General features: G+C 32.3%; 1 protein-coding gene and 1 non-coding gene across 2 annotated transcripts in view; one reads left to right on the top strand and one right to left on the bottom strand.

Moving 5' to 3' along the window:
• Positions 1-14,407, bottom strand: part of LOC109608387 (ski oncogene) — a 54,956-nt gene extending 40,549 nt beyond the window's left edge. Inside the window, exon 1 of the mRNA XM_020024813.2 lies at positions 13,012-14,407. Within this exon, the coding sequence (XP_019880372.2) occupies positions 13,012-13,905 (894 nt within the window). The 5' untranslated portion in view covers positions 13,906-14,407. The remainder of the gene's footprint in view (positions 1-13,011) is intronic.
• A 6,231-nt stretch (positions 14,408-20,638) lies between these two features.
• Positions 20,639-20,711, top strand: Trnaf-gaa (transfer RNA phenylalanine (anticodon GAA)). The gene has a single exon. It is a non-coding gene; the product is annotated as a tRNA-Phe (tRNA).
• The last annotated feature ends 2,510 nt before the right edge of the window (positions 20,712-23,221 follow it).

Consider the following 23,221-nt stretch of genomic DNA (forward strand, 5'->3'; position numbering starts at 1 on the left):
AAATAGTTGAATCGAAACACTTAGTGGAAGTGCCCCCAACACCCCATTCATCCGGATCAATAGCCCCCAGTATGCGGAACAAGAAGGAGGAAAAAAAAATAAAATAAAAACCAGACTAATATTCTTAGCTGCGTGACAACTCCTTTATGGTCCTTGAATGCGGACTTTCGTATAATTTGCGAGAACGCTTCCCCCGAATTAAAAGTTGAACAAAAAAAGGTCCACGTATCCCATTGTACCCGGGTCCCTCGGTTCGCCTTTGTTCCGAATTGAAGAATGTTTTCGAGGTCCTGCCCACCTAACAAGGCAACGGGGTGGGACCCGAATCGAAAACTGGGCCGTACACCGCTTTTCATTCCGCGTCCCTCTGATTACCCGGTCGGCTCTTTTTGTGCGGTCACCGGTTTGCAAGACGAGCAAATTGATTAATAGGACACACCTAAATGCCCCGCACGACACGCCAAATTGTTCCGGACTGTTCGATCAATTGGTTCTCTTCTAGATCCTTCTTGTACGATTGGACGGAATCACCTTGAAAATTTCTCGCGTAATTTTTGTTGTTGTTGATAAACAACCCCTTTTCCTACCGACCGATCGCGACAAGAAGTCAATGTTATCCGTGTACAATGACCGCAGAAGACATGAAAGAACGCACCGGGCGCTCGGCCAGAATGCTAAGCAATCTTCATCCTTCGCGGAGCATGTGCAACAGCCTATGTTGCAACCGAGCAACAGAACAGTTGACATTGTGTTTGTATTGTATATTCACTTTTATTTATGTATGTTGGCGGTGATTTGATTTGCGAAATCGACAGCTTGGTCGAGGTCATGCGATTCATCGGACAGTGCCTTGCCTCCAATGTACCTTGACAACGTCGCCCGGTGTTTTTGTTTCGTTACAGAGATGGCATAATGGATGCAATTTGTATGGGCTGTCAAAATTTTACCTAAGGCTAGACGGAATAACAATAAATGATTTCTGAAACATGGCAAACTCTTTAAGACGTCCACAACCACGTCAACTCTCAACGTGTGGACAGAGTGAAGGAAAGTTACAAAATTCTGTCGTGACGCAATCTATAAAGTTTATATTTAGTTTGTTGTGACTAGAAAATGACAAGATAAAACTTTTTAAACACGCACAATTTCATTAAAAATTAATGAATCTACACCGGACTTAAATTTACTAGTTACAACAATCGAAAATTGTTTAATTATAACTTAATGATAAATTTCTCTTTTAATTAAATAATTTGAATAACAATTCCGGGTTATCATTCGTTCACAGTAAAATGTCTACTTTACCGGAGGTTATGTTAAGTGGGACACGTCGAATATTTATAATTTTTTTGAATTGTACATAAAACTGAGTATGTTTTTTGTTTTTTCTTCATTTTTCATTAAAATTCACCAAATGAATTGTTAATCAAAAATAATTTGTAATAGGTTAGTTGACATGGTGTTGAAATTTTTCGAATCAAATTTTTAATTTTTTTATTTAATTACTTAACCAAATTAATTCGTAACTTTTTATTTAAAAATAAATAAAAAATTTTCGATTAAATATCTCAAAATAAGAAATTTTACTTTGAAAAAAATATGACCAAATTCTAACTACTAAAAAGTTATATTTTTAAATCTTCTAAATATAAAATCTTAACACTAAATGTTTCTCGATTTATTTTATTTTCTTATATTAAATTTTGTTTGTTTTACTGATACAGCAATGGAATTTCTGGAATCTTGAAATATTTTTTGATTTAATGTCTGTTTTTATCATTTGTCAAGACACAATTAAGTGAATTTGTAAATATTTTTATTTTTAAAGAATTATTAGTTTTTTTATTGATTTTTTTCGAATATACTTTCATTAAAAGCAAATTTTGGTTTTTTTTAAAAAGGTGGAATGAATCTCTCTTTTATTATTGATCTCAACAATTAAATAAGAGTGTTTCATAATTTTAATTAACAATTAATAAAAAATATTCGATTAAATTTCTCAACATAATTTATTTTCTTGAATAAAAATTGTTCTCCTTAATGTGCTTTTTATTAGAATGTGTAAACCCTTGCATTTTTACATTTTTAAATTATATTGTTAGTAAAATTGCTCTAATTATGTCATATATCATTAGTTAATAATTTTCGAACTACTATTTTTTAAATAGTAATGACAAATGTAATTTTCAGAAAACAACCCAAAACTTTTTTATTAGATTTCTGAGATGAGAGTGGAATTTTTGGAATCTTGAAATACAACTTGATTTCACAATTTTAAGATTTCTCAACAATTATTTGAGGAAAATTAGCATATATTGGATGAACCTGAACCGATAATAACTTTTTTATTATATTTTACATTATAACATATATATACATATTTTTGCATAATTAAATAAAACGATTTGTGTAAGTAAGAAATTTTAGAAATATTAAGTTTGCCAGATATTTTTACTGGTCCTCGAATGTGAACATCCTGTATTGTGACGAAGCTCCTAGCGAATCGCTTTTAGATTTAAATAGCATGTACTGTAAACAAAACATTTTGGGTGTACTTCACTTTTAATATCGAGTGTTATGTACACTACGCAGTCGTTTATAGAACATGTTTTATTTTAAAAAAAATGTTGTTCAAAAAATTTCTAAATTGAGGGAACAACACATCTCATTTCTGTGAAAACATGTAACAAAAATCGCAACAACAATAAAAAGATCAGTGGTAAATTTTTTGAAAATATTTACCACTAAAGACAATCAAATCAAAGTGATTTTATTTAAATTAGTACACAAAGTCATCTGTATTTTTCTAACTATTGCTAGTGTTGATGGCAATAAAATATGTCCATGTGCAATGTATAATTTTACTATCATCAAAAACAAATAATACGCCGTCAAGACCTAGACCCCCCAAAAATGTTTTGGTTTCAATTTAAAAACAAAAACATTTTAAATTTATGTCAGACTTTGATATTGTTTACTGATCGGTGCACATAAATGGGTTCCCAAGATAATATTTTTTTAACAATTTATAGGATAATTTGCACTACATTTATCTCTATATCATCTTATCAGCAGTAGAATGTTGTGGCTGTCATAGTTACAAGCCACTTATCTATATTTCGACGCTCCACATCGACGTAAATCATTGAGGCGCCAGAATATTTCTGGATCATAAAAAATATTTATCGTTGAACTTTTGATACGATTCCAAAACACTATGCGAAATGTGCAAAATATTATAATTGTTGCCATATGGGTTTTTACATAATTTTTCGGTTAAAAATACCTTTTTATTTTGTTAAGATTCCATTTCGAGACAAAGCCAAAAATGAAAGCCGAGCTAAAACGAAATAAATTGTGCACCCACAATCATCAGCATTTAATGTCATAATCTATTTTTAATTTCGCTACGTTTTAATGTGTCTTTAAACACTTTACAATTAATTTGCATGCAATCCTTCATTACTTTCTTGCCATGCCTCGTTTTCATTATTCCAATGACTCCGTTAAAACCGCCATCAATTAAATATCTGCCGTGTCTCATTAGGTGAGTAAATATGTATTAATCTAAGAAGTGTATTACTGATGCAGCGTGCGGCAACGTGGCTATTTCACCATGGCCTGCTTGTTTCCGCCGTTACGGATGACTTAAAAGCTAGAGCGACAATGTCTTGTTTTGTAAGCTGTAGCACGCGGTATGCGTTGATCTGCGCACCGGAATACTTACACACATATTTCAGAAATTAACAGCCGACTGTTTCAATTAATGCATCATTTTTGTGTTTTACTAAGCCGTGAGATTCGGTTAAAAATGTATTGAAACGCTTTTAGTATTTATGAGGCAGTTAATACGCAGAATTGTGAAAATCTCTCATGCAAAATCGGTTGTAATATAGATAAGAGGTAAACAATGCTTCTGCCATCAAGATAAAGTTGTACGTCACCACACTGAGATAAAATAAATAGTTTTAATTACCAATTCAATCACAATCTTTAAATTTACTGCCATTAGAATTTTGTTGTATTTTCTCTTTTTATGGAAATAGCCGTAGAAAAAAAGATTAACAATGACAGGTTCGTTATGGCACACCTCTTTTCCATCATCACTCTTACTAGTTAAAAAACACATTCTCCAATTTTATTCTCTCTCCTTTTGCCAATTAAGAAGCACATCAAATGCAATCAACTTTTCGACGTTTAATTAGCTTGGGTTATTCCAATCAGCATCGAATCGAATAACAAACATGTACAGAGTGGTAAAAATACGTCTGTCACGTCTCTATATTAAATATACTCGGGAAATAGATATTTAATAAATTAATCAGCATCATTTTTTAAGCTAATATTGTTGGTCTAGACTCTCATTGATTCGCCTTGGCATTGATCTAATGAGGTGGTCAATGTTATTCTGAGGTACGTCATCATATGCCACCTTTACTTGATGCTGAAGGTCCGCCAGAGTCTTCGGAGGGAAGGCTCCTGTCCATGATATCCCGCACGTGTTCAATCGATGATGCGTCGAAAAAATTGCTGATAATGGCACAAATTTACATTAGAAGCAGTCTAAAGTAAACCTCGAATTGTGAGGTGATGGATTTTGAAAGGTTCTAAGGTAAGGCAGCAATCTTGGATGTATTGTTGGGTGGTCAAGTTACTCATAATAAAAATTAAAAGTGACCAATTGCCATATATAACGGCACCCAAACCAGCTATTTGATGTTCATTAAAATTGTGTACTTTGCCTTTCTTACAGGTACTTGACCATCAAAATCATCACTGAAGAAGACCTCATTCCATTCCATATCCTAAAACTTTTGTACGCTACACCATTACAATCTTCGACAACGATGCAATGTGATAGGAAAACACAAAAATTATACCAATAAAATTTGTAAAACAAAAATTTTTTATGTAATCCAATATTTTTCCCCTCAAATGGAATTTATTAACATTAGACCTCTGAATCTATTTGTTCTATTTTCAATGTCACTGCGTATATTTTAATTACCGCTTCCAATAACAGTGGAATAACGTTTGTTCGTTTGGTAAATGATAGACGTGTTGTTTTTTTTAGAAATTGGCCACAACATGGAATCTCCTATTTTCCAATTGCCAAACAGTTATTACAGACTTGTTTGGCATTGGACAAGGTCACCGAGTAAGAATTTTCAAGTATGTCTATGGCGACTGAGATTATTTATTCATGAATTTACGTACGACCGACTTAAATGTGTGTAAATTTGAGCAATTATATTTAACAATTAACAAGTCTACGTCTAGGTGTACTGTTAGCTGACGTCATTCCTATATTTCGATACTTGACTTATTTATTTCGTAACATAAACAAGTGCCGCATCTTCCCAGGGAAGAACGAAACAGAAACATTTCATCCATTCAAGGATTCCTCGCCACTTGACTTTTATGATGGATCAGATAAAAAGGCCGATTTATCGTTGTGAAACACGTTCGTTCCCTGCTCTCCGTTGGCACGCTTGAAAAATACAATTTCGTAATTAACGAAACAATTGTTGAACGTACGCTTCGGCGACGTGTCCGAGAACGTTTTCGCGACGCCCGCCATGACGACACCGGGCGCGAAACAAAAAGAAAAAACCGCGGGTATTACAAAAATAAAACAGCCTTCCTTTTCCGAACGGGTTACATCACAGCGGAGTGTGTGTGTGTGCAATATCGCGCCTAAAAAAAAAAAGTCGGCCCCGCAAGAAATGGCCGAGGCAGCAGGCCTTGAAGGCGGCATTACATTCGGGCGGGCCGCGCGCGATGCTTACGATTGTGGGCAAACATGGCGCCGGACGTTCGCCGACCAAGATCTCCGCGTTTGGTTTTCATAGTACGACCGACACCTGCGACATAAGGCAGCCCCATCCAATTAATCGACCATTATGTGCACGGTGTGCGGCTATGTGTTTTTTTTTTATTATTTGCCGCGAGTGATACTATTGAGGTTTCCGGGTCTCGCTCGCACTCGACACGAGAACGCATACGAAACGCACGACGTTCGAGGCGAACCTTAATTTAATTTACATCAGTTTTAGGTCCCCCGACTCCGAAATTATTGCCGACTGTTTTACATGTTAGTCGTCGAGTGCAACTTTAATCAATATTAAATAAATTGAATCATCTAATAAATGTTTGATGATATTAATTACTAATTTTATGTACAGAAAATGAATTAGTAATGGTTGTGCGATCCTTGAAAATATTAAAATTGACTAATTCCAAAAGCATTTCAAGAGTGTTTTACATTTTATTAGCTAACACCTTAAATCAATACTTTAAAATAATATTTATTAAATTAAATTAAATTAAATTAAAGGTAATTTAAACGAAAATAACAAATTGTCAGCAGGAAAACTACAGGGGTATTGGCATGAAGTAAAAGATCATTTTAAAAAGTTCAAAAACTCCGAAAACACTTCTCTGCTCCTAATGACAATATAAAAACAGGGCATGGTTTTAGATATTAATCAAGCGCAATTTAAATTAGTATTAATTGAAAAAAGTCCTGTAAAATATGGTGAGAGGTATTTATTCAAATTGTCCTTTATAAAATATAAAATGTTTAGAAATGCAATTTTCTGAAACACCTAAAGCCAGCAGGAAATATTTCTGAATGTTTTACTTCATCAATAAAAAATTCAACTTAAACCATTATTAAAACTATTCTTTCTATTAAATATTAAAATTGAGTGCTCGAAAACGCCAAAGGCATTTCTAAGTGTTCTAGATATTAATCATCAAGTGCAACTTAAGCTAATATTAAACAAAAAATGTCCTTTATAAAATTGATTAGATATTTATTTAAATTATTTTTATAAAATACAAAGATATTCCAAATGCATTTTGAAACAAAGGAAATATCAAACTGTCCGAAGGAACTTTGAAAGTATTCCTGAATATTTTATTTCATCAATAACAATTTCAACTTAAATATTTACTGAATGAGATTAATCTTCTTAAAAGTAGTAAAAACACTTTACTTTAAATCGTTTTTTATGTAACGAAAAATAATTCGAAAGTTAACCGACAAAAATTTTAAAATTGAGGAATCAAAATACAATAAGGATTTTTAAGTGCTTTAAATATTAATAATCAAGTGCAACTTAAACAAATATGGAATAAAAAGAATTCTTTAAAAATGGTTAAATACATTTATTTAAATAGAAAAGAATTTTAAATACATTTTTTTGAAACAAAGAAAATATCCAACTGCCAGCAGGAAAACTTCAAAGGTATTCCTGAATATTTACTACATATATACTTCAGCAATAACAAATTCAATTTAAACTTTTATTGAATGAGATGAATCCTTTTAAAAATGAGTAAGACTTTCATTTAAATCGTTTTTTTTTATGTAACGAAAAATAATTAAAAAAGTAATTTTTCTAGAACCCACAAAAATTAAGTTAAGGGCACAAAAGGTCAATAAGCATTTCTTAGGGTCTTGGACATGAATCATCAAGGGCAACCAATATTAAATAAAAGGAGACCTTTAAAAATTGGTTAAATACATTTATTTAAAACAACGAAAATATGCAGCTGTCAGCAGGAAAACTCAATGTATTCCTGAATGTCTTACTTCTTCAAATAAAAAATTCAACTTAAACCTTTATTAAACTCTTAAAAGTGATTTAAGACTTTCATTTAAACCGTTTGCAAAATGCAAAAGTAATTTTACTGGAAAATTGTAAAATTAATTTATTTAAAGTATTTATATAAAACAGAAAAGAATTCGAAATTATTATTTTTTTAAACAACACAAATATCCAACAAGAACAAGAAAACTCCAAAGTATTCTTGAATACTTTACTTAAAAATTATTTGAAACGCAAAAACATAAATATTTCTAAGTATGTTTGATATTAATAAACAAACGCCACTTAAATCTTAATTAAAGAAAATAAAAAGAATCCTCGTAAAAATAATTTTTGATTTTTATATTCTATTTTTTAATTAAATTATATTTATAAAATGAAAAGAAATACACATTTTTTCTGGAAACCATCAAAATATCAAAATTGGCAGCTCGAAATTTTCTAAAGTAAAGCATTCTTGAATGTTTTACATGTTAATCATCAAGTGAATTTTACTGGTTATTAAATAAAAAATACTCGGAAATTTTCATTTAAATGATCTTTATAAATCAATAACGAATTTGAAACGCAATTTTTCTGCGAAACAACGTAGATATAAAAAAATTGGCACATCCAAAAAGCATTTCTGAATGCCTTAAATATTAATCATCAACAAGTGCAACTTAAATCAATATTAAATGAATGGAATCCCCCTACAAAATGGTAGAACCTTCCTCGAAACAATGATAGTTGGCCAAGGGAATTGGCACGAGTCCCACAATTTTCCACCTTTAAATTTAGTAGATGACCGTAATATTTGGAAACTATCGACACATAATATTTTCATTGGCTGTGACGAATTTAGATACTTATTCCGATGATAAAATTTATAAACTACAAATAAATATTCTTAGAAGAGGTAAATTCGCATCGGTTCCGCAACTAATTCGATTGCACGCAAATTTATTAACATGCATTTCGTTTCAATTTCCAGAGTTGAAACGCCTGTTGAAAATATTCGGCTCGGATAAATGACAATTGCGTAATGGGTGTTTTTGAACGTGTGTTTAAGTTGAAAGTTTCACTTTACTGGATGACAGGTTTCCTAGCTAAATATAAAATATTGCCGAGATAAAATTATTTCTAATAACACCGAATTCCTTTCTGCACGTATGTATCGCTAACACATTTTGAATTCTTGTCCGTAACTTACGTTTGACATCCAACTGGCACCATGTCAAACCAAATTTAAAAATAAGCAAAAGAGAATGCAGCAAGTAAACATTAATGAAACAATTTCTCGCATTCAATTATTCCGCTGCCTACCACCCCGCCCTCCTCCCATTGTGATTTTACATATGCGCTACGTTTTTTGATACGACGCTCAAAATAGTTCATTGAATAGAATTCGCGCGTGGGTGTGAACACATAAATAATTTACCAAATCTTGTTTAAACGCATTTCGACCGTTATTGAGTCTCGATCAAAAGTTTTTTTTTTCTTTCGCGCACGCTGCTGGATCGCAAAACACTCCATTTATGATGTCATGCGCTTGTCGGTAGTGCTCTCGTTGCGTTTGCTTGTGAAGCATTTTTTACCCACAACAATTTCCCCCCTCGTTCCGATTTGAATTACGGAAAACCGGCCGGCAAATTCGGAAAACGAAGGATGAAGTGCGCAATCCATTAGCCGAGGGGCCTCTTATCGTAAATTTCGTCGGTTTCGAATGTAATCGGAGCGGATTTGCATATTTTAATGCGACTCGTATATAGATTTTAAATATGCAACGCTGTTTCGCCCAGGCACGGCCACATCTTCCACACATATCCTTCGAACGTTAATTATACGTTAGTTTTTGTTATCTCGGAGATCACGGGCAATTCAAATTTGTTTTACAATAATATTTGTGTTGAAAACTTATTATTTTTACAAGGGCAATTATATGCGATATTAAATAAACAGAATTAGCCTTACAGGTCTTTGAAATTTCATAGAGTTTTGATTTTCTACGTTTTAGTATAGAATTTTTTAACATAATTGACAAAGACTAGATATGTAATTATTACTCAGCACTTATGATTTACAGTGGGGTCGAACAAGCTTAAATTTTGATCATTATTTTGTTATAAATTAAGGAGGATATCACGTTGGTCATATTAAACCTGTTGTAACGTTTTACATTTCATAAATAATATTATTCTCCCAATTTTTTTATAAAAAAATTACACCACAGAAATCTGTCTCGAAGTGGACGTTTTTGAGATTTTAACGTTTAAATATTCGATTTAAATTAGTGAATATGGTACACAGTTCCAAAATTTCCTTCCTTGTCTAGCAACTTTTGTGTCAAATTAATTGAAGTACTGCAACAATGTAGAATTCTCACTCATAGAGATATTTATAAAGTGTACCTTTTTTCCATTAATAAGGTGAACAAACAATATTTTTATATAATATAAAGTAAAAAAGTTATAACGGTTTTAAAGTATATAAAGTGTCGTACAAGAAGCCCAACTTAATTTACAACATACCAATGATCAAAGTATATCTTTTCGAGTTAAGAATCCCCCTTTGGACAAATTTTGGTCAAAGAGACTGATTTCTAAGGAAGTTACTGAATAAAATGGAAAACAAAATGTTAAATTTGGCCACGATTATTGTTAATTTTTTAATAAGGCAAGTTTGGCTAAATCACAAAATTTTTGACTCATACATATAACATTTAACTGACTCATTAGTTAAAGGACATCCTTGTATAATATAAAAATGATACAATATTTTTAAAGCTCGATGTAAATATTTACTAATTATTATTATTAATATGCATATTGTTAACCAAAATGAATAAAAAACAGTGAAATTATAATCATAATTTTCTATAAGTTTGCGGCTAATTTGCCAGTATTTAATTAAAGAGTATCGAAAAATTCAAATTTATGACAGATATTTGATATTATTTGTCCATGTTTGGTTAAATCGCAAAATTTTTGATTCATAAAAAAAATATAGCATTTTACTGACCCATTTGTTAAAGGACATCCTGTGTATATATAAAAACTGCAATATTTCCATGTAAATATTTACTAATTTTATTTTATTTATTATTTTAATATGCATATTATCAACCAAAATGGATTAAAAAACAGTGAAATTATAATCATAATTTTCTACAAATCTGCGGCTGATTGGCCAGTATTAAATTGAAGAGTGTCGAAAAATTCAAATTTGTGACATAAATATTTGAAATGCTAATATCAAGGTAACGAATTGACGCATTTCATCTGATCGACTGTTCAGCTATCCGAATTTTGAATGAAAAAAATGTCAAACCAATTTAATGCTTCAATATGTGGTTTTAACTGAACAAAACCAGTTCGATAGCAATTCCAAAATTTACGTGTACATTTTGTAATTAGAATTACAAAAAAATTGGCTAAAATAATCATATGCAACGTAATATCGTGCACAGACTGGTCAAGTAAATATTGTTTTTCATTGATAATGCGTTTAAAAATTTAAAGAAGAACATTTTATTATTGCCCTTATCTTTGTTATTTACATACATACTTCCATAATAGTGTCACACATGAGAACAAAACGAACATAATAATTCTATACGTACAATATATAACATGAAAACGCATTTTTTTAGCTTTATTGTAAACCTCAAACAATCAGAATACTTAAGTACTTAAAATGATAATCCAAAATGTTAATAGAAAACAAAATTTTGCTTTCAAAAACAGCATTTTATTTAAATCTTGTTTTTAAAACGGTCTTCATTTATTACTCTATTTATAGCATCTTTTACACATATTTTAATATTAATGTACACATGTTTGAACGTTGTAAAAGGATATTTTAAAACCCATTTTCGTTCATGCTCAGTTCCAATCGTAAGTTGAACATAAACAATTCGTTTGTCCACACCTTGACCATACAATGTGGTTGTTATTATAAACCGCAACTAATATAACGAAATGTGCTGCGTTATTGAAATGTCATCATTGATGTTGAGTTATTCGTATGTGTTTTATTGTAATAATCCAATGTGCGTAAACTGTGTTTAGTCTAGCTTTTTGTTTAAACAAACAGCTTAAGTTTATACAACCAACACATATACAAATATTGTATCATATACAACGTTGTTTTCTTTGTTCGTAATAATTCCTTGAGACTAGTAGAACTAATCAATCCCATCAATTTTCATGTTTGATCTAAATTCCTTTGGAATTGGTAATTATACTATTATTACCATTATATATTTTTTGTGAGGCCGCTGGCCAACTGAATAGATAAATCATAGTTATCAACGTTGCAACAGCTCTTCTGTTTGTTCTATTTAAACAATTTAAAAGAGATAACGCCGGACATTATAGTCATTACTAATTGCGTCTAATTTCGTGATGAACAGTTGAATTTATTTTCAGTGAAATGTAATACGTACAGCTGAAATTAAAAAAGACCATGGACGGATTATATTAAGTGTCGGGTTTCGCATTGTGTGTTGAGGTTTTCGAGTTGCGCCGGCTCATATTTAAAATTTATAAAAGGGGTTCTCGAGTTGTCGTTTAAAATTTTCTTATATTCCTACAGAAAGAGTTTTATATTCGAATGTTGGAAACGGGTAGGCTATTATAAGTACAATAGCACATCCCTTAATGTTAAAAGAGTTATTATTGTTCACTCGTAATTATTAATGTTTGTATAGCCTTTGGCGCCCAACCGCTCGTAGTTGGGCGCCAATCAAAATACTCATGTTTGAACTTATAACATAATTCTTGTTTGAATTGAGTGTCGATACATATTAATGTTCTAACAACATTCGTAGTACTATGTACTAAAAACTAATTAGATGAGTAGTCTTCTTTTTGATGATTTACTTTGTCTTCAATTCTTCTTTGGTTATTTTCCTTTGTTCTTTCTTGTAAAATTTACAATGTAACTATATAAACTGATTCATCGCAGAATTGTATTTTTGTGACTAGTTTCTGGAGATATTTCAGATTAGAATGTATTTTAATCACTTCCATTGTTATTTCAACAACATGACCCAATATACATTATACAATTTATCTGAACAGCAATATAATGAGAACACTTCAGCAATCCTGAAAATTTATCAGTTGCCATAGTAATCATTTTCTGGCCATAGTCGCTTATCTCCCTCTAATGAAAACGAAAACTCTATGTCCAATAAGAAAAATGTTGGGCGCCATATAGCACATACGACCACATTATTATCTAATCAGTATGTTTTGTTTGCCAGTACTGCTTACAGTCTCGTTACAAGACTCTTATAGGTATTATGGTAGACAATCGACCTGCTTGTACCGTAGTTCAAAAAAACAATAGACGCGTGCTTTCCCCACAGCATTCTCGGATTGAACATTATGACATTGTCACTGCCACTAACCTGTTTCCTCTTAATCGGCGTGTCTATAATCGGAGGCGGGAACGTTGCTTTGCCTTCATACTGTTTCTGCATCTCGTCCAATATTTTGACGTACTGTTCCTCTTCCGGCTGATCCTTGGAGATTAACAGGTAGTTCCGCCAATTGCAGGAATCGAATCCCCAATGTATAGTCCTGTTTTCCAAGTCCCTGTGCACGTGACACACGAATTGCTGCGGCGAAAAACCATTCTGGCAGTCCACACACTTTATGCATTTCGCATTTTTGCTGATGAACAGTTCCGGGTAGCATATGCCGTACGCCTTCCCGAAGCACTGGTGATAGATTTTGAACGACAGGGCCTCCTTCCTCGGTTTGATGGTGGTGGTGATGTTGCCGTACAACAGGGCACTACACAATCGCTCCGCGTCAGTTTTGGTGATTAATCCGCAACTGGGAGCACCTGATGGCAGTATGTTCTGGTTTTTTAGTACGTTCAACTGTTCGAGGGTGCACCTGGAACAGTATATGTGTAGCTGGTCGCATTCCTGATTGATTTGCGGCAGCGAAAAATCTCTGAGCACCGAGTTGAGCACTTGGGGCAGACACAAGCGCTTTTCGCCTCCGACAACGAAGCAAGAGATGGTTTCACCCTCTAAGGTCGTTTCGGTCCTTTCACTGCACGAGGTGTCCGGCGTGGTGAGTATGGGGACCTGCTGGACCGGGAAGCTGGCCGGCACGAATTCCTCCTCTTTGATTTCCGGACTGGGGAACTCGCTTTTGGCGGTCACCAGCGACAGTCCGGGACCCTGCAGACTCTTCGTCGCACTGTGCTGATAGTTCTTTAGCACGCTCTTCAGGTGAGCGGTTACTTCCATCATCTTAAAGTATTTCGATTTCACACTACAGAGAACCATTAAATACAATTACTGTTAACATGGTTTATCACTGACATAATTTATTATTATCGAATCAAAGTCACGGCAAAAAGTGTTTAACTGTTGTTTAAAAAGTCGATTGTCACTCGGATTAGCGATTAGAAGATCACTGTCATCACGATGTTGTATTAGTTACGGAAAAAAAAACACGTCGTCTGGATTCAATTAATTGGCGCCTGTACCGTTTCCACACGCACGTAACCTACCGTCCGCATCAAACGTTCACCTAAACATGTCTGGTTGTGCTATGACCGGCTGTCTCGACGTTTTGCAGACTAGTGCAACGCGCGTGCGCACTGCGTCGACACTTCACCCGAGTAAAATTAAGAATTAACCAACGACCACGGGGTTGAATCGCCACCAGGAACAAACTTGCAATACGACCGAACGTCCGTATGCCCGGACGAAACACACGCACCACCCTGGACAAGAGCAGATCGGTGGAAAACGCACATTTACCAGGCGGCCATCATTCAGACTTGAACGAAAGTCTAGCCAGATTCCCCCCGCGCCGCTCGCCTCTCGCCGCGGCCCGCGTTTTGTCACGTGACGTCGACCTTCCCCGTCAAAATAGCGAGCCGAGTCGCGGACGGCTGGCGCGCGGGAAGGGGACGGGGGACGGGGAACGGGCAAACAACGGACCGGGGAGTCTGTGTCGCTACTACACGGATACTTTTTAGCACGTGGATTGCGTTGTATTTCTAATCTTTGCTAACTAACGAACGAATGCAGAGGAGAGTTGGGCCCGTTGCGTCCGTCGGTTCGGTCGCCCGTTGCGTTTTGTTCTGTTCTGTTGTTCTGTCTTGTTCTGTCGTTCTGCTCGTCCGTCGTCCGTCGTCCGCCGTACGGACGGTGTGGGTTTGTCGGTGGAATTTCCAAACAGGGAAGTCGACGACGGGATCGCGCCCGCTCGCTCGCTATAGAGCCACTAACGTGACGGCATCCCGAAAATAGTTTTACCGAAAGGCACTGCGTAAACAGGTTGTTGTTTATGCATTGTGGTTTTTTGATGCGATGACGCACCGGACAATTTGCAACTGGCCAACTAAAAAATTGTCTCGTGTGTCCCTTGCTTGCGTTTCTGATTTGGAACGGATTGCGAATATGGTGTCCATATACTTTGTTATTTTACGATCGAAGCGGCAAACCTACACACTCAAATAAATGGTTTTTTTTAATGTGTATTTCTATACATGATGTTATGATAAATTCTGTTTGACCGCTTGCTAAGATCATGATCCAGTACGGATTATTGATTAAGAAACTTTTTTAATCATTTTCTAGAATTTTTTTATGAATAAGCATATATATTATATAACTTTAATATTTATCTAATACGATTAACTTAAACTATTTCTTAATTTTCAATAAGTCAATGAGCAATTTGTGTGAGATTATCAATAGTGAAAATAGTTTACACAATGATAGAGATACAGAATTTACTACATATTCACTTCAATCAAATGAAGAATTCTATGTACGAAGAAGCAGTGAAAAAATGAAAAATTATAACTAAATAGTTATAATGTTTATTTCAAAAATAGTTATAGAAAACAACACTAAGTTCATTATTATAAATGGTGTCCCATTTTGGGGTGTGAATTTTTTATTTTTAATTCCATTTTAATAAATAATATCTCAAAAGTGAGACAATAAATAAAATGTATATTACTTTTTTTTGCGGTCAGAAAATTTAAAAAAAAAAAATAAGTTTTCAAATTAACACCAAATTAAATATATATATGTTAGCTTACGTCATCACCTTCACCGATGGACCGATGCGACGTGCTCACATCTATTTAGACTAGTTTTGTTTTATAAGCAAATCGAAGTATTTGTTTACATTTAATAATCGGGGCAGTTCTTAAGAAAGAACCAGGCAGTCAAGCTTTAGATGTCGAGGGTTAAACCACGTTTGTTGTAATAAAGCGTATTATTGTGAATTTAGTGTTTTAATCAAACTAAAAAGACAGATTAACAGTCGCTAATCTATCATCAGAAGTGGGATATCTTCTCGTGAATTATTTCCGGAAGAGAGGACCTAAAAAAATATTTTTTTTTTTTTGTGTTTCTTTGTGAACGAACAATGGCAGACAATAGTGAAAAACGCGACCGCGCAGTAAGTCCGAACGTTGTGAACATTACCGAAAGTGTATCGGAGACAGACAATAATATGGCGTTGTTATTTAAAATGCAGCAAGAAAATAACAACAGATTCCAAAAACAAAACATGGAAATTTTATCGACAATGGCCAACGCCCAAACTACTCAAGCAACATTGAAGATGGCTGCGCAGAAGGTTTAAGTGTGGCTGCAGCGCAGTTTCGACTTGTAAGATTTAGAAATTGCATTTGAGGAACATGACTTGAATTTGTCAGTAATGGACGAGTGGGTTACGAAAGAAATAAAAGAACAACCGAATGGATATTTTAGACATCTTGTGAAAAACTTTGCAACTTTAACAGCACCGATATCTGCACTGTTACGTGAGGGAAAATCTTTTGAATGGACATTTAAATGTGAAAATGTACGATTGATTTCTTATCCGATTTTCAACATTTTTGATCTGGAATTGTCAACCGAACTACATACAGAAGCAAGTTCGTTAGGATTAGATGTCGTTGTTAGCTGTCGAATAGAGGAAAGTTGAAACCAAAGTATCACGGACCCTTTGAGGTAACGCATTGTTTACCTAATGAGAGGTACGCACTCCGAAGGATTGGCAGCCGAGGTAGAACTACAATAGCAGCGCATGAACAGTTACGAACCTGGCCAGATACAGAAATTCTATAAGGTATGATGGATATAGATTTATTTAATAAGATTGATGTGTGAATGTGTGTAAAGGTCCCTGCTTAGTAGGCTGTTTAAGGTCCCTGTGTATCAGGCTATATGTGAAGGTCCCTGCTTAGTAGGCTATGATTAAGGTCCCTGCTCGGCAGGCTATTTTTAAGGTCCCTGCTCTGCAGGCTTAGATTGTTGTGTTCTGGGTCTGTGAGACAAGCGGGTAATAGACCTGGTAGTGGTTGAACCGCCTCTGAGCTCCTGGCTAGAATATGGTATCTTTTGATAGCACTTGAGAGTCATGGGTGTAACAGACCTGTTGATGGTTGAACCGCCTCTGAGCTTCTAGTGGTTGTTAACTGTGCCACATAACAGTCTATTTTGTTAAATGAAATAAGGTTTAGACTTAGTTCTTCGAATATATTTTGAGCTTGTACTGCTGTTATAATGTTTACAGATTACCGGTGTCAGGTGAATCTTTGCAAAACTGCGGAAGGTGCGAGGACGCCCCACATGTCAGGAAGGCCGTGTTAGCTTACGTCATCACCTTCACCGATGGACCGATGCGACGTGCTCACATCTATTTAGACTAGTTTTGTTTTATAAGCAAATCGAAGTATTTGTTTACATTTAATAATCGGGGCAGTTCTTAAGAAAGAACCAGGCAGTCAAGCTTTAGATGTCGAGGGTTAAACCACGTTTGTTGTAATAAAGCGTATTATTGTGAATTTAGTGTTTTAATCAAACTAAAAAGACAGATTAACAGTCGCTAATCTATCATATATATATATATATATATATATATATATATATATATATATATATATATATCATATTTATGGAATGATCCAACTAAATTATCTAAAACATCAAAAATATCTAAGAATAGTGACTTAACTTATTAGTTTTTATAATCGTTATTTTTGTTTATCAAAACGTGTAACTCATACTGCTGTTCTAATATGTTTTTGATATTTTATTCCATGGTTGACTTGGTCAGTAGGAACAATAATTTGTCATAAATATAAAATTACAAATATAAATGTTTCGAGAGTGTTTCAATCTCTTTCAGAAAATTAAAAAAATACATATATTAGACTATAAACAATATATTTCATAAAAAACATTTGAAGTATTTATGCAAAAAATTTATGAAAAAATTAGTAGAAACATATTATTGGACGTAGTATTAGTACATAATTAACAATACAAAATGAAAAATTATAATTAAGTAATTAGAGTAAAGTGTTTATCTTAAACATGTTTTAAGATACACTCAACTTATTTTATATATAACTCCTTTTTAATAAAAAATATCTCAAAAGAGAAATAAATAAAATTTATATTATATTTTATTTTTTCCGATCAGAAAATTTAAAAAAATGATATCTATAGTTGTCGGGGTTTATTGGTCGACGTTTGTTGAAAATAATTCCAACAACTATAGGTATAGAAACAATGGTCACGAAAGCCTCAAACCTTTACATTCAAAAATTAAGTTCTCCAATGAACCCAATATACATCAAAATACCAGATTAAAAAATTTAATTAATTAATAAGACTGACAAAACAAAAAAATTATATTTACTCGATAATTGAATTAGTACATCATTATGTATCCATTGATGTACTCAATTTTTTCATAAAAATACCCTAAACCTCTACTAGGTGATGTACATACCAATTTTTACTTCATATATAAAGGTGTTAATAGCAACATATTTTGGTATGTAGTAATAGTGCATAGTTTAATCATACAAATTGAAAAATTATAACTAAAATAAAGCTCAGTTTAAAAATGGTTAGAATTGCACTCAGCTTATTCTCATAAAATGTGACTTTTTTATTTATAATTCTATTTTAATAAATAATATCTCAAAAGATAACCAAATTTCATTTTTTTTCTAATGTATTTACTGTTGCTTTTATAAATTTATTATATTTTATCACAAGGAACAAGATTATGAGAAAAATGGAATTCTACCACAGACTTATTAATATACTATATTTTTTAATAAAATTTGGTATAAATTCTATTTGATGATTTTGAAATTTTTCTACGAAAAATTCCAATAATCATTTTTTTGACTACAAAATGATAATTCTCTGCTGAGTGTCATAGAATCTTTTAATACATATCTAATAATATCAAGTTACAATTAAAAAAGTCATGATGATGTTTCCAAACTAAAAACTATAAATATTTGACTAAAACATTGTTTATAAACAGTATATAAATAAAAAATTATTATTAAACATAACTGACCCTGTTTCATAAAATAAGTTGTTGTTGTTCAAAACTCGATCAGTTTTTTATTTCATAATTTAAATTTCGGACAATTCTTTATAAAAATAAAAACCTATTTTCTGTACTTTATATCTAGTTATTATTTTTATACAAATGTGTACAATGTTTTAAATAAACAAAAACTTGCTTACAAAATTGTTCATTAACAACATATAAATGTAAAATTATGTCACTGTAACTGTTTCATAAAACCATGTATTTTTTAAATAATTGTTTAAGATGCACTCGACTGGTTCTTATTTTGCAATAAGATATCAGGATTTATAATGTCATTCACAAACTACATTAAAAAATATGTATTGTATTTAAATAAAAATAACAATGCATCATAATTCAAATCATAGTTCAATGTATCATCATGTAATGTTTAATTAATTGATAACTATAGGAAAGTTAATCAGGAGTTTAGTTTAGTAAAAAAATTTAATTACTACAATTGAGCGAAATATTATATAAAGATAAATGAAATATATAGAGTGAAATAGGATATTTACATATTTACCTAATTGCAGTAGATTTAGTTTTAAATAAATTAAGTTCTTCATAAATATAACAACTAGTAGCAAAATAAAAGGTACCTTTATATGTAAAATTTACGGATTGACGAAATTTGTGAAACACTATCAGTATCCACAATTTTGGATATTCGTGGATTTTGGTGATTCAAAAAATTCTTTTGGGTCACACGACATCCGGAATAATATTAATCCCAATTTATTTTTCCCAGAACGAACTAATCAAACACTTATTTGTTCCAAAAAATCGTGTGGCTACGCCTAGAGCCAATTATTAGTTTTCCTACATTGCCCAGACCTGGCGCCAGAGTAAAAAGATATTGTTAGCATCGTAATTTATATTTTTAATTAATATATACTATGTATTATATTGCGTAGCTTTCAACGTGTTTTTGCTACCATAAATTCTTCACCGAACAGAAAATATTGGTTACGTATCCACTTTGGAACCTGGCCAATGTTTATTTATCATCGGTGATTGTCACTGAGTAATAGCCACGAGTGGGGGTTTAAAAATGCGAGCGGCCAAATTAAAAATAAAATAAATACTGCCGAATTACTTTATTGTAATTTTTATTTCTTATGATTATAGTAATGATATTTGTTTAAATTAAAAAAATATTTATGAACTCAATTGTAAAATAATAAGAAATTACAAATTAGCTCATACATACATGAATTTTGGTTTATTTACTAGTTTCTCGATGTAGTTCTTTATAACAAACTCTTTACTTATCACCTAAAGTTTATTTAAAAAATACGATATTAAACAATATTAATGTCCATATTTTCAAAACCGGTTCAAATGCTCTTTTCATTTAAAAGGTACATATCTCCTTATAAAACATAGAGATATCCTTTGTCTGCATTCAGACGAAGAGGACACACTTTAAATCAGACAGTTTCATTAAGGCTAGGCAACCAACATTACTCATTTTATTGCAATTGTTTCCTAAAGAGTAAAGAGACTGGTACTACTAATATTATATAATATAAGATTGTTTAATTGCATATAATAAATAAATTGAGACAAATTTTAATATATTTTTTAATTAAATTATATTGATTTCAAACAAAATTAGAAATTCCTTTATACTTTATAAGTGCCGAAATAGCTCAGTTGGGAGAGCGTTAGACTGAAGATCTAAAGGTCCCTGGTTCGATCCCTGGTTTCGGCAGATCCTTTTTTAAAATTCATTTATACAATAACAGAAAAGGAATAAACAATTCAAATTATCGGAAGTGTGACCCCATAAGTGTTTCATTTCTTATGTATACAATATAAAAGTGAAAAAATTTAATATTAAAAAAATAAAATCAATTAGAAAAAATTGCTTTTTATTACCAATAAAACTTAATAAATAAATAAAAGTTGTTTAAAATACACTTTATTCAAATATATATATATATATATATATATATATATATATATATATATATATATATATATATATATATTAATCGAATGACGACATGCCAAGAAAAAAAATAAAAAAAGTTCCACTTATCAATACGTAGTGGAGGTGGTCGACAATATTTCAAAAATTACCATTGGAAAAGGTGTAGAAAAAAATATTTTGTTTGATTTTACTTGATCCAACTATATTTTATACATTTTTTACATGAGCCGTTCGAGAGAGTAATATTTATTAAATTGATTGGTCATATTAATTTTTTGTTGACCTTCACAGTCCTTTGTAATATTTTTACAAAATAATTATATGCTGTTCTAAATTATCACTTAAATGCAATCCCTGAACACATTCAGATATCAGAAACCATTGAACAGTTAACAACGGAATTAGGGATTCCCTACAATAATTCTAATTATCAAGATATTCGACAAATAATTCTCACTGGAAGTTCAACAAACAAGTTAAAATATATTAAATATGAGGAACAACTGCACTGGTCCTAGGAACATCTCCATTTACATCCGATATTTTAGGAAGCATCGCATTAAGTTCCTGATTCGTATACCTCTTACAATCAGCGAATTGTGTGTCACTAGCAGTGTGTTCATCGGTTTCTTTCGTAGTAGGTTCATAAATATGATGGCTCTGATTATTTCTCTAAATCTCACTTTATAATTATTGGTAAACGTAGTGAAACTGGCATGCGAAACTAACGCAGCTGTTGAAGCACCAGCTATTTATGCAAAGGTGTTATAATTAATTAATTTATTGACCCACGACCATAAGCAACCACGATTGCAATGGGCAAATTCTGATGTTCACTAGAATGAATGAATGAATTGTACTTTACAATGATTATCGCCGAGTTCGCGGCTGGTCCAGACGAGGAATTTGTTATAATGGTTGTACACAATTGGACATGTGTCAAAGCACGGTGACCGGTACGACATACGAAAAGGATATTGTTAATGATATGCTAGGAAATTTTAGAGTTGCTATCGACAAGACTGTTGACTATAATCGCTCAGGAACTGTGCTCGGACGGCCAGAAACACTGGGTATTGAAACCTTACAACTTCTCTTGAGTTCACTTGACCTAAATGGAGCATACATAGGATATGTATAGGCTTTTACTTTTCCACAGCTTCGAGCTATAATTTCGCCGACATGGACCAATATAGCCCAAAAAGAATTGAATGATCTTATAAAAGGGATATAGAGGAGGCGTCAAGCAGTCATCAATTGCGCACAGAGGACATACAATCTATTAAAATTTATTTAGTCGAAAATAAAATTGCTGATTTATGTTAATTTTTTTACTAAATAAATTTTATTTATAAACGAGAACTTTTTAAAAAAAATTAAGTAACAAAAAGTCAATGACAACGCGTGTTTTTTGTTACATTTTTTATTATCCCTAACCTTTGAATATTAGTTTATTACATTACAACTAAATATTTTCAGTATTGTTAAAAAAGATTTTTTAAAGATAAACCGGGTCGAAAAATATCGTTTGAAAATCTTGAAAGTAAATCTATAACTAACTAATTCGAATATCAAAAAACAATTTATCGTCAACTGAAATTAAAGCCTACTTACAGGAAATAAGATTTGCTTAAGCTGTTTAAGGATTGTGAGAAGATAGTTACTGGATGGGGGTTCGTTTCACCTCAGACCTATAAGAAAACCCTGGTTTGTACCAAAAATGTGTCCAATTTTGACTTCCTTCAGATCACATTCACTGGAGCTTAGTACATTTTAATGACGAGTCTAAATTCAATCTATTTTAAAATGGCAGTTGTGTTTATGTTAGACGTCTCACAGGAACAAGACAACACAGAAATGTCTATTTTACCCACTTTGTTATCATAAAGTATTAATTAATGTTAATTTAGTATATTTATGTCAAGCTCAATTTAGAAAAATATACAGTAGGGATTCTTAATATAACAACTTTTTAAGACGTTAAATATTTGAGCTATAACTCTTTTATTTAACGTGAAATCTCAAAATAATATTAATTTAATATTGTCTTGTATAGAATTATAAAAACTATTATGTTCTTGTATAATATCCTTTCTGTTTTATAATTTTAATAGTTTTAGTTTTAATTGTCTATGACTCTGGAGATTGGGACGAACAAGACAAAACATTAATGCTTTGTTCCTTTTATCAATCCGTCACAATTTTGGATTTATGTTTGGGATCGTTTTCATGTTGAAACACATTAATAAGAGTATCATTGTTTCAATGTACGGAAGCAAATTGTTTAA

The sequence above is a fragment of the Aethina tumida genome, chromosome 1 (assembly GCF_024364675.1).
Source record: "Aethina tumida isolate Nest 87 chromosome 1, icAetTumi1.1, whole genome shotgun sequence".
Classification (NCBI taxonomy): domain Eukaryota; kingdom Metazoa; phylum Arthropoda; class Insecta; order Coleoptera; family Nitidulidae; genus Aethina; species Aethina tumida.